Source organism: Phodopus roborovskii, unplaced genomic scaffold (assembly GCF_943737965.1).
Source record: "Phodopus roborovskii unplaced genomic scaffold, PHOROB, whole genome shotgun sequence".
Lineage (NCBI taxonomy): Eukaryota > Metazoa > Chordata > Mammalia > Rodentia > Cricetidae > Phodopus > Phodopus roborovskii.
This window is the reverse complement of record NW_026126407.1, coordinates 42,359,106-42,379,955: the sequence shown is the minus strand read 5'-3', so window position 1 is coordinate 42,379,955 and position 20,850 is coordinate 42,359,106. Positions and strand designations below refer to the sequence as shown.

General features: G+C 42.9%; 1 protein-coding gene across 13 annotated transcripts in view; it reads right to left on the bottom strand.

The window, feature by feature from the left end:
• The window catches only part of Tenm2 (teneurin transmembrane protein 2), a 922,050-nt gene that overhangs the window by 151,298 nt on the left and 749,902 nt on the right, over positions 1 to 20,850 (bottom strand). For all 13 annotated transcript variants that reach the window (XM_051180940.1, XM_051180941.1, XM_051180943.1 and 10 more), the window contains one exon: positions 5,795 to 5,990. In XM_051180940.1, the coding sequence (XP_051036897.1) occupies positions 5,795 to 5,990 (196 nt within the window). The remainder of the gene's footprint in view (positions 1 to 5,794; positions 5,991 to 20,850) is intronic.

Genomic DNA, 20,850 nt, shown 5'->3' with positions numbered 1-20,850 from the left:
AGGGGATTATTTTGGAACTTTTTCACATTGATTCAGATGGGCACAGAAATGGGCCTGTTCTTTCAAAATGATCCTTTTGGTTTTTAAATTAAAACAAGACATGCTTTAGCTTTCAGATTCCAAATGCCTAAGATGATTAAAAAAAAAAAAAAAAAAGAAGAAGAAAGAAAGAAAGAAAGAAAAGAAAAAAAAAAAAAAAAAAGAAAAGAAAAAAGAAAATAAAAGCCAGAAGGCCCAATATATGACTCGACTCAAACTGGAGAAAGGAGGGTGAATGGGTGATCGGGAACCATGAAGGAGTCACGTGAGAGGTGTCAGGGAGTGTCCTGAAACCTCATTCTTCACACTCTCCTTCCCTGCACCGAGCACTCAAATGGTGCATTCCAGCCATCTTTCTCCAGCACTTCGCTTCTGATCCTCTGGAATCAAGCTGTTCTTGGTTTCTGGCACTCAGAGGAAACTCAATGAGTGGGTTTGCTTTCTTTTTCTTCTTCTTCCCCAAAGATACATAAAAGACTATAAAGTCCACCAAGCTAGTCTTCTTGATGTCTACCAGTTTGCAGCCCAGCTACACAGCTCCTTTGGGTGAACTCTTTAAGGGGCTGAGAAGCATGCAAAGTACCTGTGTGTTTCATGAGCACATCATTTATTCAGAGGGCATTGGGTGCTTCTATTGATACAAAAGTTAGGAATCTCATGCAGGGTTGGAGGACTGTTGTGCCTGGGTTTGCTCCTGTTTCTACATGTCTTGGGAAAGAAGCCTATACAGTGGGGGTACTCTGGACTATCTTTTCATGGCCTAGGCAGACAAAAGAAATATTTCTGCAGAGCAAAGGGCAGAAATACTGGGTTTAATAGAGACTATCTTTCTCTGCATTGAAAGACAAGTGTGTTTACTACCCATGCTGAGACCCAGCCTCAGTAAGCTCAGGGCTTCTCTCCTGTGAACCAACCCTGTACTTGTAGGATCACCAGGCCCACTCCCTGAGGCCCTGTGGACACCGGGGCTAGGAATTTGCATTGCTCTGCCTATAGAAATTCATTGCCTGTGTCTCCGGAGTCCTATGTGCATGTGCGTGGTGCATCCTGAGCTTGTATGTGCATGTGTCTCCGGAGTCCTATGTGCATGTGCGTGGTGCATCCTGAGCTTGTATGTGCATGTGGCAGCTGGATGTCGGTGTTGGATGTCTTTTTCTATTGCTTTCCACCTTACATTTTTCTCTCACTGAATTGTGAGTTTGCTGATCTTGCTAGGCTGACTAGCCAGCAACCCTCAGGGATCCTCCTGACTCCCCATCCTCAGCACTGAGACTATAGGTGCACACTGTCATAATGGGAGTGTTACAGGGATGTTAGGGATTGAACTCATATTCTCATGCTTGCACAGCAAGTGCTTTACTGGCTGAGACATCTCCCCAACTCATCCTGTAGCCTAACGCCTTCTGATGACACCCGGGAAACAGTGACAGGCTAAACCTGTTAGCTTGTACTTAGGGTAAGACCTCAGCCTTGTCACAGTCTCAACATAGGGTGCAATGAGTTAACTGAGCACCTATTGTATGCAAGGAACTGAAGTAGCTTATGGAATAGTATGGTTTCTACCCTCAATGTTTTACACCATCACAGAGAGTACAACAAACCCTGCACCCAGTCAAACAAACAAGTAAAAAAACACATTAAGTTCTTTGCAGAGAGTTGGATACTCAGGGGGTAACACAGGAAGTCCCTTAGAGGGGGTGGGTTGGGTAGGCTTCCCTCTTTCACCTGGTACCAAGGAAGGATGAACTGTAACTAGCTGGAGAGAACTGGCGGGTAAGGATTCCGGGTAGGTGGCACACGTGGCATTCTAAGCTGAGGAAGGGTATCTCATGGCTTGTGATTTTGGAGGTTGCTCCTACAGTGGAATTGTGCCCTCTTCTCACTGATCATGTCTGGCTGAGCATTTGGGAAGAACTGGATCGCTCTGGGGCCCGTGTTCCCAACTTTATGTCTTCAGGCCGAATGCAGCAAGAGTCTGGGAAGCTCCTTGTCACCGTGCTTCTGTACAAGGGGACAGAGGTGTCTGCATGCTCTGCACTTGTCTGCAAGGCCCCAGCTGGGAACATTTACCCTTGTGCTTCAGCCTTAGATATCTGTCATTTGGTATCCGGGTGACTTGTTCCTTCCCTTTCTCCAGTGTTGACTTTTGGTCTCCTCTGTCCCTGTCACTTCTCTCACTGCCATTAATCCCCGAGCTCCCCAGTGCCTGGTATATAGTAGATACTTGGTGAGATGTCCCAAAAGTGTGCTGATGTGTGCATGTGTACATGCTTAAGAGGGCAGAGAATCTAGAGTGAACAAAACCTGAAGTGGAGGCCCATGGACACTTACTTTTCCTGTGGTTTTATGTTTGAAGCATTTTTATAGTGTTTTTTGGGGGGGGTACACAGAAATAGTAAATTATAAAAGTACTGCCTTTTTCAGCCCCTTTCCCAGTTACAAGGTTATTAACTTGGATCAACATAATTTAAGTTTTTTTGTGTGCGGAAGAAACAGTGGTGATGAAGGCATGCTTAGGAATTCAAAGATTTTTTAAATTAAGGTTGTTTGTGGCAGTGCAGAGATCTGGAACCAGGGTCCTGCACATGCCAAGTGAGTACTATACCACTGAGCCCTTCCAGGTTCCAGGAGTTAGGGTTATATGCAGTGGAAGCTCACACTGTGCTTCTAGAAGACGCCCGTGTGTGTTCCAGGACAATGTGCTTTTCTGCAAGGCAAGCTGCTTCTCTGGAGGAGACGGCAGAGTCCTGAGTCATGGGTATGTTTAGTGGGATCTCCTGACACCCGTCTAACACTTTCCTTCTGTTTCCCATCATGGGGGTTTTCATGCTCCTGGCTGCTCTCGATGGGGAATGTTCTGATGATAGGTGTGTGGGAAAGAACTTCCGGACCGAATCAAACACTGTTCTTTCCCCCACATTTCAGGCCAATTGCTATCATTGCTCTATCAAGATGTCTGCCCAACTATTAGGCTGATTATTTTTGACTCTCTCTCTCTCTCTCTGAGCTGCGGCATAGATGAGAGGAATCCTCTGGGGAGAATTGCTATTTCCAGCTTTGACAGGCAGGGAGGGTAATGGCTGGGGGTGGGGGTAATCTTCACGCTATCTTTCTGTGTCTATACAGGATGAGGAAATCTGGGAAAGATGCCATTACAAGGTAACCAGGTTCCCCAGAAAGCTGGTGGTTCAGGGGAAGGAGATGCATTAGGTTATCACCTAAAGAAATCCATGACTAGAGCACAGCTGTGGGAAGTCTGTGTTCTGACGTCATTGGTTTTGTGACCTTGGGAGGGTCCTTCTACATCTTTAGCCTTGACATTCTCAACTTCCACCACTATGGTTATTCTGTAGGCTGGGTGAGCTGAAGGACACCAACGACACATGACAGGGGTGAACAGGTGGTCTGGCTCTCTGTGTTACTGCCGTGGTGACCATCTCTCCATGCCTCCCAACCATTGCTGCTGTCTACTGCTGCCTCTCTCACATACTTTCAGACTTTAAATTCCAGGAGGTAAAAAGGAAGTCATTTCTCATCATGTTCTTCCTGTGCTAGTCCCAGATATGTTTTCTTGTTCCTTTCTTTTGTAAGTTAGTCTCTGCTGTTCTACTTCTTTCCCCTGTTGGGACCTAACATCGCCCTAGAGATTTCCCATCTGTTGGGAGCTTCCTCTAAGACTTCCAGTAGACTAAGTTATGACATGGCTTTGGAGCATAGGTTGGCAAACTTTCCCTGTGAAGGGACAGATAGTAACTATTTAGGCTCTGTGGGCCATATGGTCCCTGTTGCAATACTCAGCTCTGCTGTAACAGTGGGAAAGCTGCCACACACAACATGCAAACAGATGAATGTGGATGTGTGCCAATAAAACTTTATTTATAAAAACAGGCAGTGGGCCAGATTCGGCCCCTGGTCTACAGTGTGCCAACTCCTACTCCTGAACATTTGGCTAGCCTTGGGAGGGCCCATTTTTCCTTAGCAAAAGAATAAGGATCAAACTTAGACCTGTGGTCACTACCCAAACTTTCTGATTTTATACAGTTCTAAAGTGTAGTTCCTGAATTCAGGTTGGATGACATAGATCTTTCAAGAATAGGAAATTCCTTGAGAGAGTCATGTGGGGCCCAAAGAGAAGTTCTACAATGTAGTAAGTAGATAAACAATGTTTCAAGGTGCTTTCCTAAAGTCACAGGCTCCCATTTATGACTGCAGGCTGCAGGCCAGACGCAGTTCATTATGGTGCTCTTCACATTAGCCTTTGGGACAGGATCATATCATCTTCTTAGACAGGAGGCTGAAGCCTGGGCAATTCACCCAGTTACAATGTGGGAAAGAAAATCTGGGACTTAGTCCTGCTATCTGAGATCCTTTCTTCATGAGTTCAAACTCCAGACCCCTCTAGTGAATCTTGCATCCACAGTTAACAGTGGCTGGGGTGACATGATGCTGTGCAAAGATGATGGTCAAGGCTCAGAAGGGAAGGCCATTCCTGAATCTTGGGACCCTGATGCCTCAGCTAGCTCTACATAGCTCAGTTCATTCCTCAGTGGAACTGCACAGCCACCTGCCGACTCACTCAGCCTCTGTGTGGATAGGCATCATTGGAAAATGAAAACTCATAACCTCAGTGATGGTCACTGTAGGTCTTTTCAATGTTAAAATGTCCAAGAGCCTTCTAAAAAACGAGATTCTTTACAAGTGACCATCCTTGGGTGGTGGTTAATATGCAGGCAGCAGAAGCAATTTGGGATTAAACCTTAGCCTTTGTCTTTATACCTAATAAAAAGCAGGCCTAAAACACATCCAAAGTGACAGGCATTGAATTAAAGCATTTTGAGGTCTACTTATTTGGGAATAAATATGACTTTAAAAAACATCTGTATCTTTTTCCCTGATGTATTTTTAAGTTAAAAGAAAAAAAATCCTTGTTTTATTTTGATGTATGCTCAATTTTTAAGATGTTAGAGCTGATATGAATGGCCAGTGTTTCTTGGCTCTGCTACACACTTAGAAATAAAAAAAAAAAAAAAAAAAAAAAAAAAGGCTTTCTTTATTCCTAATAGGAGCCTGGGAGGTGATACTGACATTGCCTCTGTTTTAAGAGTAGGAAAGGGAGTCATTTACAAGCCCAGATATGTGTTCAATGTGGTGATTTGAACGAAGTGTCCCCCATAGTCCGGGCATCTGACTACTTGGTTCCTAGTTGGTGGTTATACGGGGAGGCTTAGGAGGTATGATGTTGCTGAGGAAGTATGTCACTGGGGATGGGCTTTGAGGCTTCCAAACACTTGTGCCATTTGGAGTTCACTTTGGTTCCTGTTTGCTACTGGGGATGCAAGCCCTCAGCTCTTAGCTGTCAGTTGCCATGCTTGCCTGCTGCCACACTCCCTGCTGTGATGGCGATGGACTCTTATCCCTCTGGAACCATAAGCCCCAAATAAACCCTTCTTTCTATAAGCTGCCTTCGTCATGGTGTTTTGTCACAGCAATAGAAAAGCAACTAATATACTCAGGTTGGACGCACAGTAGTTGTCCCCAGCTGTCTGATTCAGACACATGTGAACATCCTCAGGCCCAGCGGTGACTCTTGCTGGTATGCATGGAATTCCTGTGCACTCAGAGCCAAGTGCAGAGACTATGCAGTTGGGCCCCACAAGGAGTAGACACTGTCAGGGTTGCTGAATCTTCCACAGAGAGTCCCCATCATTTCTATCCCACCCTTTACAGAGCTTCCCTTCAGGGACCCCAAACGTACCTAGGACGACCGTATTGAAGGAAACCATCTCCTTGTCCTTGCCGTCATTGTAAAAGGCTAGGTGCCAAAGGCCCACATCCAAGTACTGCACAAACACGGCCTCATTCTGCACTAGAGTCTGGATGCTGCGGCGTTCCCTGGGTGACTCGACCACACTCCACTTCTCTTTTCCATCCAGGCGTTCCATGAAGTCATACTGGGGAGCAGAGAGAAGGCAATGTGTAAAGCCAAGTTTAAGCCTGAACCCTTAGCCAGCACTGACCTCCTGCCTGCCAGCCAAAGGAGAAGTGCTTTTTACCTGTGCTTTCCTAAAGTAACTTAAGTCACATAAGTTGTGATGACAGTATCAGCTACAATTCATTATGCCTATAATGATTAGTGTTAACTCATTTTTGTGGTACTGGGATTTGGACCCAGGGCCTTGAAGATGCCAGGCAAGTGCTCTGTCTACTATAATTCCATTCTTGCTCTATTTTTATTTTGAGATGGAATCTGGATAACTTTCTTAGGTTGTCTTTGAACTTGTGATCCTTTTACCTCAGCCTCTCAAGTAGCTAGATTCATAGGTACCTGCCAATGCTCCAGACTTAAGTTTTATTTATAGTTTGTAATGCTGGGAACTAAACCTAAGGTCACATGTATGCTGGACCAGTGTTCTTGCACTGAGCTATATTTCTTTTTTAAAATTTTATTTATTTATTTATTATTTGTACAGTGTTCTACCCGCACTGCCTTCATGCCAGAAGAGGGCACCAGATTGCATTATAGATGGTTGTGAGCCACCATGTGGTTGCTGGGGATTGAACTCAGGACCTCTAGAAGAGCAGCCAGTGCTCTTAACCTCTGAGCCATCACCTCTCCAGCCCCGAGCTATATTTCTATTCCATATTATTATTAATCATATTTCTATTGCTCACAAGCTTTTATCAGTAGTTATGTAATAAAAAATACTTTAACTTCAAGGATTCCTCCTTTACACACACACACACACACACACACACACACACACACACACACACACACACACACTTCCTTCACTCTCCGTCTCTCTCTCTGTGTGTCTGGGTCTGTGTCTGTGTATGTGAGCGAGTGTTTTCCAGGGCCTTTCCCACGCTAGACAAGTACTTTACAGGCAGAGTTATACTCTAGGCCTTGTCCATATTTTACAGATACAGGAGATTAAAAGATTCAGAAAATCCAAGTATTTTGTATAAAGTCACTTGCCTCCTAAGTGGCAAAGCAAAAATCAGGATAAAATTCCGTTCAGCTATAATGCTCCTTCCTTGACAGTGCCCTAATCCTGCCCTTAAATTAACCAAAATTAACAATTTGAACTCCATTTCAGTGGAAGCAGGGTATAAGTTGCTAGAGATGAGTGCAACACAAAGCTGACAGCTCAGGTTTCCAAGGATGAGGGAATGGAAGGATCTAGTGTTACCCAAGACAGGCACGTTCTAAGTACCAGGTGAAATCTTACGGCAGGTGAGTGGGAGCCACTGAAAACTCTGGAGCAGTGACTGATGTGATAAAAGGACATTCTGAGAAATTAGGTTTTGGAGGTGGAATATGAGCTATCCTACAGGGAGTGGAAGGAAGTAGGAAAACTGGTTTAGGAAGTGGAGATTACAGAGAGTCATGTGTGAGGTGAAAAGAGTTTGATGAGGACAGTAAGTGAGGAGTAGGCACTCGAGGGACGTTCTAAGGGAGAGAAGGCGCGAGTTGCCCATGGGCTGGACAGGGAAGATGCCGGGGAAGGCAAAGAGGACTCCAATGTTTCTTCCTGTTGACAAGAAAATCGATAAACCCCCAGTAGAAATGGATGATTCTCACAAACTCAAAGTCACTGCACAGAACAGTTCCTTGCACTCTGACTCCCAGAGAAGACTTTAAGTGCGGAGCTGCGGCAGATTAAAAACACCTCTGCAGGATCAAGCACTCTCTGCTTCTCCTCCACGAAAACGAGTTCCATACTTCGCAGACATCAACCATAACATGTCTCCCCCTGACCCTCCCACCCCCAGCCAACTTCGTAGCTGGAAGCTCCAGGAATTGCCTAACTTGATAGCTCCCTTATCAGCATTGCCCATTTTCCATCAGAAACACTAACACTGCAGACACAAGATCTAGTAATCGTAAGCATAATGGCTCTGCCGTTAGACAAACCCAGGTTTGAATTCTGACTCCACACTTGCTATTGTTTGAGTCTGTTTTTATTCTCAGGGGTGGTGGCACCTGCAGTTCAGGAATACAGTTACAGAGATGACATAAGCTAATGCTTATGGCAGTGCTGGGGAGGTAAGAAATTAAAAAGTACTTGTGACTGAGGGCCACCTTCTTGAAGATCGGAAGGACCCCAGGGAAGTAGCACGTGACTCTAGTTGTTCACATGTGGGGTGAAATGGCTATTTCTGGGAAGAAGCAATGACCTACATCTCAGTAAATAAGTGTTTGTGTGGAGCTTCCTTCTACCCCATACTCCACTGGTCACCATTGTCCTTATGGGCTGAAATAAATGATTTGGAGGAATGTGACAAACAGACAGTGCTTCCAGAGACCTTTGTAACCAAAGCATTTGTTCCCTAGCAACCTCGTAAATGTCCGACCATGAACACTGGTGTCTACAGACTGCTGTCAGTTAGAGCAATGGCTGTAACTTCCTTGGTGGCGAGGTGAGAGGAATAGACTTCATTTGGGGTCCGAGTTATCACCCTCATGAGGAAAAGTTTGGGGAAGGTGATTACTTGTGTGGAGCCATTGCTCATGACTAATTTGGGCATTAGTCATCTGGTGCAGAAACCGGCTGGCCAGCTGAGGGACACGGAAATGGCTCAGGACTAGTGGCAGGTCTTGCTGTCCAGCCAATCAAATGACTAGGGAAGAAGGCATTTTTCAGAGTAGAGGAAGGGCATTTATTTTGGCTGGCTCCTTGGAGTCCTCCTGTGGAGGGTTAGAGGGCAGTTTTCATTTAGGAAATCTGCCAGCCGTGGGTTCTCAAACAAAGCGTGAATGGGAGGGTGAGATGAGATACGGTGGCCCACACATCTCACTTCTGTATCCCTGTATGTACTTCATCATTTCCTAAGCTCTTATCTAATTCCCTAAATGACACAATTGTTCTTGTGCCCATCATTGGTTGACGCAGAAGGATGTAAGCTGCAGGCACAGGCACTCAGTGGCTGCTGGAGTGTTCGGAGTGACAACTCCAGGGTTGGCTTGCCTGGGTCAGGCTCTGAGCTCTGCTCTCCACTTGCTAGCTGGCCTTTTGTGTAAGCGATCAAAGGCCTGTTCCTCTGACTTCTTGTCCTTGCAATAGGCACGACAATAGTTTCCATAGCAAAATGCAGCTCTAAGAAATAGCTGAACTGACGTATGTGCGGTGCCTGGAACTGCGAGTGCTATGCCTGCAAACTGTGCGGATGCAATTTCTTTATTAGAAGTCACTCCCCTACCAAAGCTGCCTGGAGCACAAACTGTTCTAGAAATGCTTGTTAAATATCCAATGACGAAAATGGCAAAGTTGTAAATGTATGATACCGAGGGAAACAAAGTTGGAACGAAGTAAAAGTTTTGTCTTTGAGGATTATTTTTCTTCTGTCTTCTACAGTGCTGTCTTAAATGAGAGAGGAGAGAAGAGCTATAGCCAGCCTGGCATGACCAGTCAGGACATGCATGTGATTGGATTCTGTGGGCGGGGCATCTGAAAATTCGTGAACATCATCAAGATTCGAGAGATGCTCAGGACTGTGCCTCCCAGTTCCCTAGCATGGTAAGCAATGTGTGCAGGCTTTCTCCCATATTTTGCCTCATTCCCCTTCCTTCTTTGACACCATAACTTGGTGGCTTCTGTGGCAGAGATCACTGTGGTTCTGTAGTCCCTTTACTGTTAGCTGGGCACATGATCATTTATAGGATAATGGAGCACAAGTTGCAAAATCCTTCTGATGCTGTCATTAGGTGCCCTGTGAATCTCTCTCACACACACCCTCTCTCTTTCTCTGAGTGTGCCAGGCCATGGTATATAACCTAAGACAGCAGTGCCCAAGATAGCTGTGGCTTGGATATGACAATTAGCACCTGTAGAAAGATCCTGGAATTGCTCTAGGAACTATCTGTCTATAACTGCTGGTGACAACACGCCTCTGAAATGGTGACCCTGTCCCTGCTGAAGGCTTTGTGGATTTCTCTGCTCCATTTCTCTTTCCTTTCCTGTGCACTCCCCAAGATGGCAGCAGATTCCAGCCTTGTTCTCATTTCTCAGGCAGAAGTGGATGGGTTAACCAAGAGAATGTGGAGAATCCTCCATTGGTGCAATTGCACCTCTGTTATCCGTGGAGGGCCTCTCCCAGTTTGCCTGTGGAGCATCCCAGGTGACACACCTGGTCCTCTTTTAGCCAAACATCTGGCTTCTCTACTCATAGGTACAAGCATCATTCATTGCTGCTCCGATTCGGGTAAGGGACAGAAACCCAGGTTTCTGTGGAGCCAAGCGTGGAGACTGCAGTCCAGGGCATAGACCAGGAGCTAGCAAGGAGCTGCTGAGCAGGGAGGCCTGCTGGTTCAGGGTGCCTCTGCTCTTTAGGATGTGGCTTCAGACAGTGATCTGACAGTGCACCTGGCAGGCGGGTGATGCTATAAGGACAGCATTTCCAGAAGCCTGGCTAGAGCTCCATCTTCACTGGGGACTGATAACTCAGGTTCAGGACTAGGACCTGCTCATTCATCCGCTCCAGGAACTTGTGATAATCCATCCAGGAAATGGAGACATTCAGGGACTATGCTCTGCTTAGCTGGCTATAAAGGTCATGGCATGACACATTCTAGCAGGTCTACAGTTCCCTGAAGGGCATTAGGCATATATAACTCAGTCATAACAGAAGAGACACAAGTGGCCTCTGTCTCTTTTACACCAGGGAAGAAGGGAAACAATATAATAACCTGAAATAGACAACCTCCCTCTTCCTCAAAGCTCTCTCTCTTCCTTCATCCATCTATCTGTCCAACCCTCCCTCCTCCTCTCTCTTCTCCTCCTGCCCATCTCTCTTAGACTCTTTCCCCCTTCCTCCCTCCCTCTCTCTTTCTCTTCCCCTTCTCTCTCAGTCTTTCCCTCTCCCTCCTTCTCTCTCTCTCTCTCTCTCTCTCTCTCTCTCTCTCTCTCTCTCTGACCTTGAAGAAATAACCCTAGCTGACATGCAACCGAGAGGGCTGCGCCTGTGAGCCATCAGTCATGCCCTAAAGTGGCATGAAAACGCAACTTTTACGAGAGCTGGAGTGGCAAAGAAATAAACCACAGTAAATATTTGACTGATCCAATTATAAATCTCCCCAATTCTTGGCAGAGAGAGAGGAGGAATGGTAATTAAGATAACTTAGTGGGTTTCCAGAGGAGCTGGTGGAGAGAAGAGACACCCGCACTGGCTGAGCCCGAGCTGGGGGCCTGTCACTTTCCCAGAAGGGAAAGCAGCCCTCCACACACAGGGAGCATACCACCCCCAGGTTACTGCTGGAGGCCTCCAGAATTCGCACCTGCCAAAGAGGGCAAGGTTAAAGACAAACCCATTGCCCTTCAGGAAGATGTTATTACTGGGTCCAGGACCCTGGGAAACAGGAAAATAACTTTTCTGTCACTTGGAACGTCTGCTTACTGAGGGTTGATGTGACTGGGAAAAGCAATAAATGGTGACATTTCCCAGAGCTAGCCTGCCACTCTGCTGCTCCCCTTGCAGCGTCCTGGCACAGCATCCTTGGTCTCCTATGTCTGAAGCTCAGCCTCTCTCAGTTGACAGGGCATATGCAGCAGGTGGTGGGATTGTGAGGGGCAGCACATGTGAGCTGGGGCTGCTTGAAGTCCCCCTTACCATGTAGTCTGGCTTCATTCAGTGGCAGGAATGACTTGGCACAGAAGGTCATTCGAGCCTTGTACATCTGTCTCTGATGCCAGCTAGGCCTGTGGCAAAGTGGGCCCAGCTGATGCCTCATCTAAGCTCAGCATAGCCTTTCTACTGACGTTCCAAGGGGCTACATGGAGAGGGAAAGGTGGAAGGGGCCACAGCTGAATTGGGGGTGGGGGTGGGGGGTAAGGCTTGCTTCAGTGGGCCCTGACTCTGGGGCAAATCAGTCTTAGAGAGCTGAGTCAAAGGCAAGAGGTTAAAGGAAGACAGCCCCTGGGCCACAGCTGGAAGGCATTCATGAGTTCCCATAGAAGAAACTGGGCTGCTTTTCCAGATCAGGTAAGAGTCAAGTCCTTTGGAGACAGAGAGGACCCAGCTGGGGTCCTCAACACTGGGCATCAGGTAGGGCTCACCCAGGAGGATGGAGTTCTTGATTCATTACTATGTAGTTTTTTTGCAGTGGCAAAAGAGTTGTCATCAAAAGTAAGAGGAGTTCATTGTGCTTTAGCCTTACTTTGTTGTTGTTTTGCTATGTTTTGTTTTCTTCTGAGACAGGGTCTTTTTATGTAGTCCTGGCAATCCTGGAATTCACTCTATAGATCAGGTAGGCCTTGAACACACAGAGATCTACCTGCCTCTGTATCCCTAGTGCTGGAGTTAAAGGTGTGCAACACCATACCTGGCTTTTTAAAAATAATATTCATCTTATTTTTAATTATGTGTGTATGTGAATATCTCTCTCTCATTCCCCCCTCCCCCCCGTGTACATGTGCCTGTGGAGGCTAGGAGAGGGCTCCCTAGGAGTGGGACTTACAAGAAGCTCTGAACTATCTGATATGGGTAGTGGGAACTGAACTCAGGTCCTCTGGAATAGCAGTAAGTACTCTTAACCTCTGAGTCATCTCTTTAACCCTGCTCTTCTGTCATTTTGAGTTTTTGAATCTTACTGTGTAGCCCAGGACAGACTGAAATCTATGGTTGTGTGATGTGAGTGGGAACTGTCCCACTGTAATGAGTCTTTTTCTGTCCTGCCAGCCAGCTCCCGAATAATGACATGGAAATGACATGGAGACTTATTAGTTATGAAAGCTCTGCCTATAGCTTAGGTTTGTTTCTGGCTAGCTCCTATAACTTAAATGGACCCATTTCTATTAATCTATGTTTTGCCACTTGTCGTTTTACCTCTTTCATTTTGTATGTCTGACTTCCTCTGTGTCTTCTCTGCACCTCGCTTGTCTCCCCTTACTTCCTGTCTTTTCCCGGAAGTCCTGCCTATACCTCCTGACAAGTTATTAGCTTCTCAGCTCTTTATTAAACCGATCACAGCAATATATCTTCCCAAGGCTACAAATCTCCCATAACACTCAGTATTCTTATACTTCTGAATGCTTGGTCCTCAGGTGGTAGAACTGTTTGGGAAGGATTAGGAAGTGTGTTCTTGTTGGAGGAGATGTGTCACTGGGGGTTTCAAAACCTCATGCCATTCCCAGTTAGCTCTCTCTGCCTCATTCGTGTGACCAGATACTCTCAGCAACTGTCCTAGCTCCATGGCTGCCTGCTGCCATGCTCCCTGCCGTGATGGTCATGGACTGTAACCCTCTGGGACTGTGAGCCCACACATTAAATTTTTTTCTTTTAGAAGTTGCCTTCAATGTCTGTTTGTAATAGAAAAGAAACAAAGACAATGATTTCCTGTCTCTGCCTCCCAAGTACTAAGATTATAGATATGTGCCAACCATGCCTGGTTTCTGGCTGGCACTTGTGTCAGCTGCAGTGACATGATGATGTGTGTTATCTCATTTCATGTTCCTAAAGACCCCTCCTTGCTTTTTCTCTTTATCTTTGGAGGGAACAATGGCTGCTGCAGGGTTAGAGAATGCACCTTATTCCCTGGAGCAGGGAGGTGGCAAGTTCAAGGCTTGAATTTGATTTTTAGGAACCAAGACAACCACAGGCATCTGCTACAAGTTTTCCAAGAACCTAACTCTAGCTGCCAGCCTAGCTGGGAGCTGGCCTGGCTTGTGGGTACTTTCACAATTCCACTCAAGAATAACTCAGCTGAAAGCATGCCTGGGACGCTCTGGTTTTTTTTTTTTTTTTTTTTTTTTTTTTTTCCTTTCAGTGCTGGCCACACCTGAACTGTAACTTCTCTGAGATCCAGCCCTTTTCCAGCCCCCTTCTCCCTCTTCCATGAGTTCTAGCCACGCTGTTTGCTCTCTTCCTATAGAACATAAACACATCCCAACCTAATGGCGTTTGCACCAGCTACTCCCTCTGCATGGCTGTCCTTCTTCTGCCCACACAGCTGTCTGTTGCTTGTCAATCCTGTCTTTGCCTACACATTGCAACTTCAGGAAGGATGCCTCTGACAACCCACTCTAAAATACGTTGCTTTGTTTCCATTCTCAGCAGGAGCTCATTACTCTGAAAAATCTTGTTATTCACCAATTTAGAGCTCATCTCTATCTTCTTGGATATGATCTTCTGAAGGGTGGAGTTTATATCTAAGGATGGAACATATGTGGTGGCCTAGTGGGGATGAGTATACATAGGGTGTGTATACTTGAAAAATAAAGCATACCCACACACCATATCATCCTAGGACCATGTAGCATCCTGCACCTGAACTCATTCTGCTGTGGAATAATGCTTTTTTTACACTGTAAAGATGTGTCACTCAAATTGGTTTAATAAAATGTTGTTTGTCTGGTAGCCAGGCAGGATGACCAAACTAAGGATGATGGGGAGAAAGGAAGAGTGAGGAGACACGGGCCAGACTCAGAGAGAGCAAGATGGGCACGCTGTACTGAGAAAAGGTACTACAATGTGACAGAGAATAGACAAGGAATGTAGGTTAACTTAAAATTTAAGAGCTAGTTAGTAATAAAACTGAGCTATTTGGCTGAGAACTTATAAATAATATTAAGTCTCTGTGTGGTAATTTGGAAGCAGCTACTGGTACAGGGAGCAGGTGATCAGGATAAGAAATTTCTGGCAACACTCTCGACAAAGGTAAGACCAGATATCCATACTAATAACCACCAGTCACCTAAATAGAGATGCCTAGGTCCCATTGCAAAAAAATAAAAGTGACGTAACATGTCTTCTCTAGAAATTAGTACTTCCATTGTAATATTTCCTGAGAAAGACAACTTAGCTGATACAAAAGACAATCGTTTCAAAATAGTAATTATAAAGAAGTTAAAAGAACTCAGAGAGAATAAGAATAAATATCTGAAGAAAGAAAAAAAAAACAACCAGTTGAATGAAATAATGAAAACAATTTAAAACATGAAAACATAATTTAATAAAATGATAGAACCTCTCCAAGAAAAGCCAAACTGAAATAAAACTCAATGAAAAACTCAGAAAGTCAAACAAAAGGCCCAGTCAGAGGAAGGCTCAATATATTGGATCAAGTAAAAGAAAGACTATCTGGGCTAGTGAATTGGATCACCCAGCTAAATAAAATGTTAAATCTAAACAAACAGAACTAGGAATGGGACATGCAGAAATTCTGGGATTCTATAAAACAAAACACACACACACACACACACACACACACACACACACACACCTGTGAATATATAGATGAAAGAGAAGAAACCCAGTTCAAAAGCACAGAAAATATTTTCAACAAAATCATGAAAAAAAAAGTGTTTCTTAAATCTTGCAACTTGTATCAATGTGTCAGAGGTATACAGAACACCAAACAGACAAGGCCAGATATTTTCCATGTCACATAATAATTAAAACACTAAGTGAACAGAAAAAAGAAAGGATATTGAAATCTTTAAGAGAGAAAGACCAAGTCACATGTAAGGCAGGTCACCACAACAATACCTTACTTTTCAGTGGATACTTTGAATGCCAGGCAGCCTAGACTAATGATCTACAAGTTCTGAAAGACCACAAATGCCAGCCTAGATAACTATACCCAGAAAAAATATCAATCATTGGGCTGGACATATGGTTCAGTAGTTAAGAGTACTGGCTGTTCTTCCAGAGGTCTTGGCTTCAATTCCTTACACCCATATGGTAGCTTACACCTGTGTATAACTGTAGCACTATGGGATCTGATATCCTCTTTTGGTGTGTGGATATAAATGTAGATGAGGATGCATATACATAAAATGAATAAATCTTCAAAAATATGTTAATTATAATCAATGGAGAAAGACAAATTTTCTATGATAAAAAGAGATGTAAGGAATTTATGTCCATTAAGTCAGCTCCACAGAGGATACCAAAAGGAATACTTTTTTCTTAAGAAAAGACCAACACACCCAAAAGAGCATGAAGAATAAGTAAATAATTTCAGAACAGTTAATCAGAAGATGTCTAAGAAAACACCACCACAACAAAACATCAGGAATTAAATACTGTTTAATAACAACTCAATATTAATGGTCTCAGCTCCCCCAATGGAAAGTCACAGACTAACAAACCAGTTAGAAAACAGGATCCATCTTTTTGATACTTTGAAGAAACATACTTCACCATTAATAGATACCATATAAGGCTAAGAAGATAGAGAAAGGTATAGCAGGTAGAGCTATTTTACTATATGACAAAATAAGCTTCAAGGCAAACTAGTCAGAAAACTAGTCAGAAGAGAGACAGAAGGACATTTCATACCCAATAAAGGAAAATTCTACCAAAAAGATACTACAATTCTAAACATTTATGCACCGAATGCAGGAGCACACATTTCATAAAAGTAACACTATTATCTCTAAGATTACAGATTGATCCCAACACAGTGATGTCAGGTGATCGCAGTACCCAATTCCCAACAATATACAAGTCATTCAGACAAAATTAATAGAGAAATCATGACATCAAATGACATCAGAAATCAAATGGATCTAACAGATTTTTATAGGACATTCCTCCCGAACACTAGAGAATACACTTCCTTCTCAAAAGTCCATGGAATGGTCTCCAAAATCAGCCACAAAGTAGGACACAAAGCAATTCTCAAAGAAAAATGGAATCATATTATGCATTCTTTCTGACAAGCAAGGAATAAAATTTGCATAACAACAGCAATAGAAACTACAGAAAGTCCAAGAACTCCTGGAGACTAAACAACTTACTATTGAAAGAAAGAAAGAAATCAAGAAGGAAACTTTTAAAAATTCTAAAATTGAGTGAATATGGAAACACAACAAGTCATACATCTATGAGACACAACAAAGGCAGTTATAAAATGAAAGTTTATAGCATTAAATGCCTATATAAAGTGAGAAAGATATCATATTAACAACCTAATAATACTCTTGGAGGTCTAAGAGAAACAAGTACAAACAATACCTTAAATACCTCCAGGAAGCTGCAGAGATGGCTCAGAGGTTAAGAGCACTGACAGTTCTTTCAGAAGTCCTGACTTCAATTCCCAGTACCCACATGGAGGCTTACAACCATCTATAATGAGATCTTGTACTTTCTTCTGGCCTGCAGGCATAAATGCAGGTAGAACACTGTGTACATAATAAATAATTTAAAAGATGAATTTATGAGAAGAAATAAACTTAGGGCTGGAATTAATGAAATAGAAAAAATTGACAAAGAATTGAAGAAATGAAGAGTTGGTTCTTTGAAAGGATTAACAATACTGACAAAAGTAAACAAAAGAATGGGAGTGGTGACCCACATTAGTGAAATCCGGAGATGGGAAAGGAAACATTAGAGTAGGAAAACTCAGAGTCTTGAGGATAGACTCTGAATTTCTAGATATATATGACCTATACAAATTAAATGAAGCCAGAATAAAGAATTTAAACAAACTCATAACAATCAATGAGATAGAAGCAATAATTAAAAATCTCCCAACAGAAAAAAAAAAAAAAATCAGGGCCAGATGGATACAGCAAAAAATTCTACCAGAACTTCATAGAACTAATACCAATCCTCCTCAAATTATTTTGTAAAATAGAAAAGGAAGAAACACTACCAGTTTCCAGTTTCCTTTTTGAAGCCAATATTATCCTGATACCAAACCGGATGAAGATACAACAATAACAACAACAACAAAAAACAAAGAAAGGAAAAATGAAATTATAGGCCAACATCTCTGATGAACACAGGTGTAAAAATTTTCAATAAGACTCTTGCAAATTGAATTTATGAACCCACCAACAAGATTATTTACTATGATCAAATTGACTTCAACTCAGATATGTAGAAATGGCTCAACATGTATCAATCAATAGATGCAATCTGCCACATAGACCGATTCAAGGGCAGAAGACACATGATCATCTCATGAAAAGCAGAAAATGTCCTTGACAAAATCCAACATTTCTTAATGATTAAAGTCCCAAGAGAAGCTAGGGATACAGGGAATATATGTCCACATAATAAAGGCAATATACAACAAGCCCACAGCCAACATTGTGTTCATGCTAAATGAAGAAAAACTCTTAAACATTTTCTCTAAAGTCAGGGACAAGATCAGGATGTTCACTCCCTCCATTCCTGTTTAACATAGAGATCAAGGAAATACAAATAGGAAAAGAAATAGCTGAAACATCCTTGTTTGCTATTGATATGATGCTACATATTAAATACTCCACTGAAAAACTGAAGTTGGTGGCCTGGTGGCAGTCCTACCCTTAGGACAAACCTGTACCCTCATAAACCTTATATTTAGTTATGGGTTGTGCTAAGACAGTGATTCCCCCTAGGAATGGGGTAACAAGAAAGGAATTCTATCTGTGTCCCTCAGTTTGAATGAAAGGACAATGACCAGGTACTGCCTGTCTGGAGGGACTCTATTGTTAAAAATAAGCTATCCCAGGCACCAGAAAATAGGTACAAGCTACAAATGTGAGAGCCCAAATGTAGATTGACACAACCCCAAGGTTGAGAGACAGCCCTGGAAGCAACTATGAAAAAAACAAACAAACAAACAAACAAACAACAACAGACAAAAAACAAAACAGGAGGCCTGTGTGCTGGCAAGCTAAAAACAATGGGTTAACAGGAGACTTGATTTAGGCAGTCAAGTGCATAATCCACCCTTGGTGGCCAGGGCTCAGCAGGGGCTCAGCCTCTACCTATCTGCTTAAGAGGCTGGGAACTCAGAACTCTGGCTGATTAGTACTTAAGAGATCCTTGATGTATGAAGACCTGCCATCCTTACCTGTACAGAGTGGTTACTTCCCAGACTCCTAATGTGGGAGTCACCATAAGCTCAGACATTAGTTTCCTCAGGCATATGGCCCAGGAGTCTCAGGGAGGAGAGGGAAACTGCCCAGCTCAGAGCTGTACATCTAAGTAAGGCTAGGAGGGGCACAAGGCAGGGAAAGCTACTACAGGCACTACAGGCAGCCCAGCAGACATCAGGCACTTCTCTGGCTCAGCATCAGCATGTGCCATAGAAAGGGCAAGAGCCTAGAAGACACCTGGTCCCCATACTCTCCACCCTCCTGTGCATAACACAGAAGCTTCTGGTCTCTAGAGCCAGGAACAAGCAACTCCCACACTTCTGTTTACTGTCTTCATTTTTCCTTTGTCCCCGTGTTTGCCCTCTTCCCTTTTAACCACACTTTCAATAGTGGTTTTACTTCCCAGTATTTAAAAGTATTAATATTTTAAGTGATTTATAATTTTTTATTCCTCCCATTTAATTTATATGCTTTTCTAAACACCCATTTCATTACTAGGAAACCTTTTCCCTTTTCCTTTAAATATTTTGTTCCCTTTCTGTTTTCATTTTTAAAACTATACTATACTACACTTTTATCAGTATTTTGAATTAATTTTTTAAAATATTCAGGTTTCTATTTTTAATTCCTCCTTACATTTATTTAATTTGTTTTAGAACTTTCATTTGATTGGGGAATCTTTCTTGTTGTTTGTTTTATTCTTTTTCTTAATATCTTGCTCTTTTCTCTTTCTCTCAGAATATTCTCCATTCTTCTTTATACTTTACCTGCCCCTTTCCTTTATTTCATTCACTTACTCTTTTTATCCTAAATAACTTTGAATTTCATAGCACATTCTGTATTAGTTTTTACCATTTACTTTTTTGTGGTCATAAAAAAGTGGGACATTAGTCGATTATAAGTGTATTTCTCCATCAGTCCTTTATAGTTTGGTGTTGTATGTACAGCTATTCATTTTCTCCTCTCTGAGTGGTATGGGGGAATAAGGACTAAGACAAAAGCACTCAGTAAGAGGATCCCCCAATAAAATCAGAAGAGATAGGCCAACAAAAGTACCAACTACAACACAGAATACAGGAAACACAGAGAAAGATTACTCCTTCCAAAGATACTAATTCCTCAACTATCAGGTTAAAAGATGCTAGACCAGGTAAGATGCTGGATGAAGATTCTACATGTTTATTGGTAAAACTGATCAGCATGCTGTTCCTTTACTGAGGAAGAGGTTACCACAAAAGCACATGGATTCAATCCAGGGTACAGAAAGGAAAGCCAGCAACACAGAGGAAAGGCCAGCCAACGTATGAGGTAATCAGACACATGGATGGAAATGCCAGCATTACAGGATAAAAACCTACCCAAGAAGTTTGAAAAAAGGAAATGTAAAACACAATTAGTTAAATGAGAAGCACAGTGGAAAGCTTTACCAGAAGACTTGACCAAACAGAACAAAGACAATCAGGGATGGGGGAACAAGGCTGGGGGAATATTACATTTAAAGGAAGAAAATTAAAGAGTATAACCATGACATCTAAGTACTTTGGGATACAATCAAGAGACCAAACTTAGAAATCTAGAAGATAGAGAAAAGTGCTGAGATATAGAGATTTTATTTAATAAAATCATAACAGAAAATTACTGTCATCCAAATGCAACAAACATTTAACACACCATACACATGATAAGAGTGGAATAGTCCCATGAGCCTCTACAGTCAAATGTCAAAGAATCAATATTAATGACTACAAGGGAAGAACAGCAACTTACCTACAAAGGTAAGCTCATCAGAATAATATCAGATCTCTCATCAGGAACCCTAGAAGCCAATAAGTTATTAAACAGTACATTTCAAATCTTGAAAACAGATAACTGCTAAGTAAATCTATCCTTTGAAATTGAGAGAAAAATCAGGCCATTTCTAGGCAAGCAAAACCTAAGGACATTCACAACCAAGCAAAAGCTAGTAAGAAGGTATCCTCATACTGATTAAGGGAGC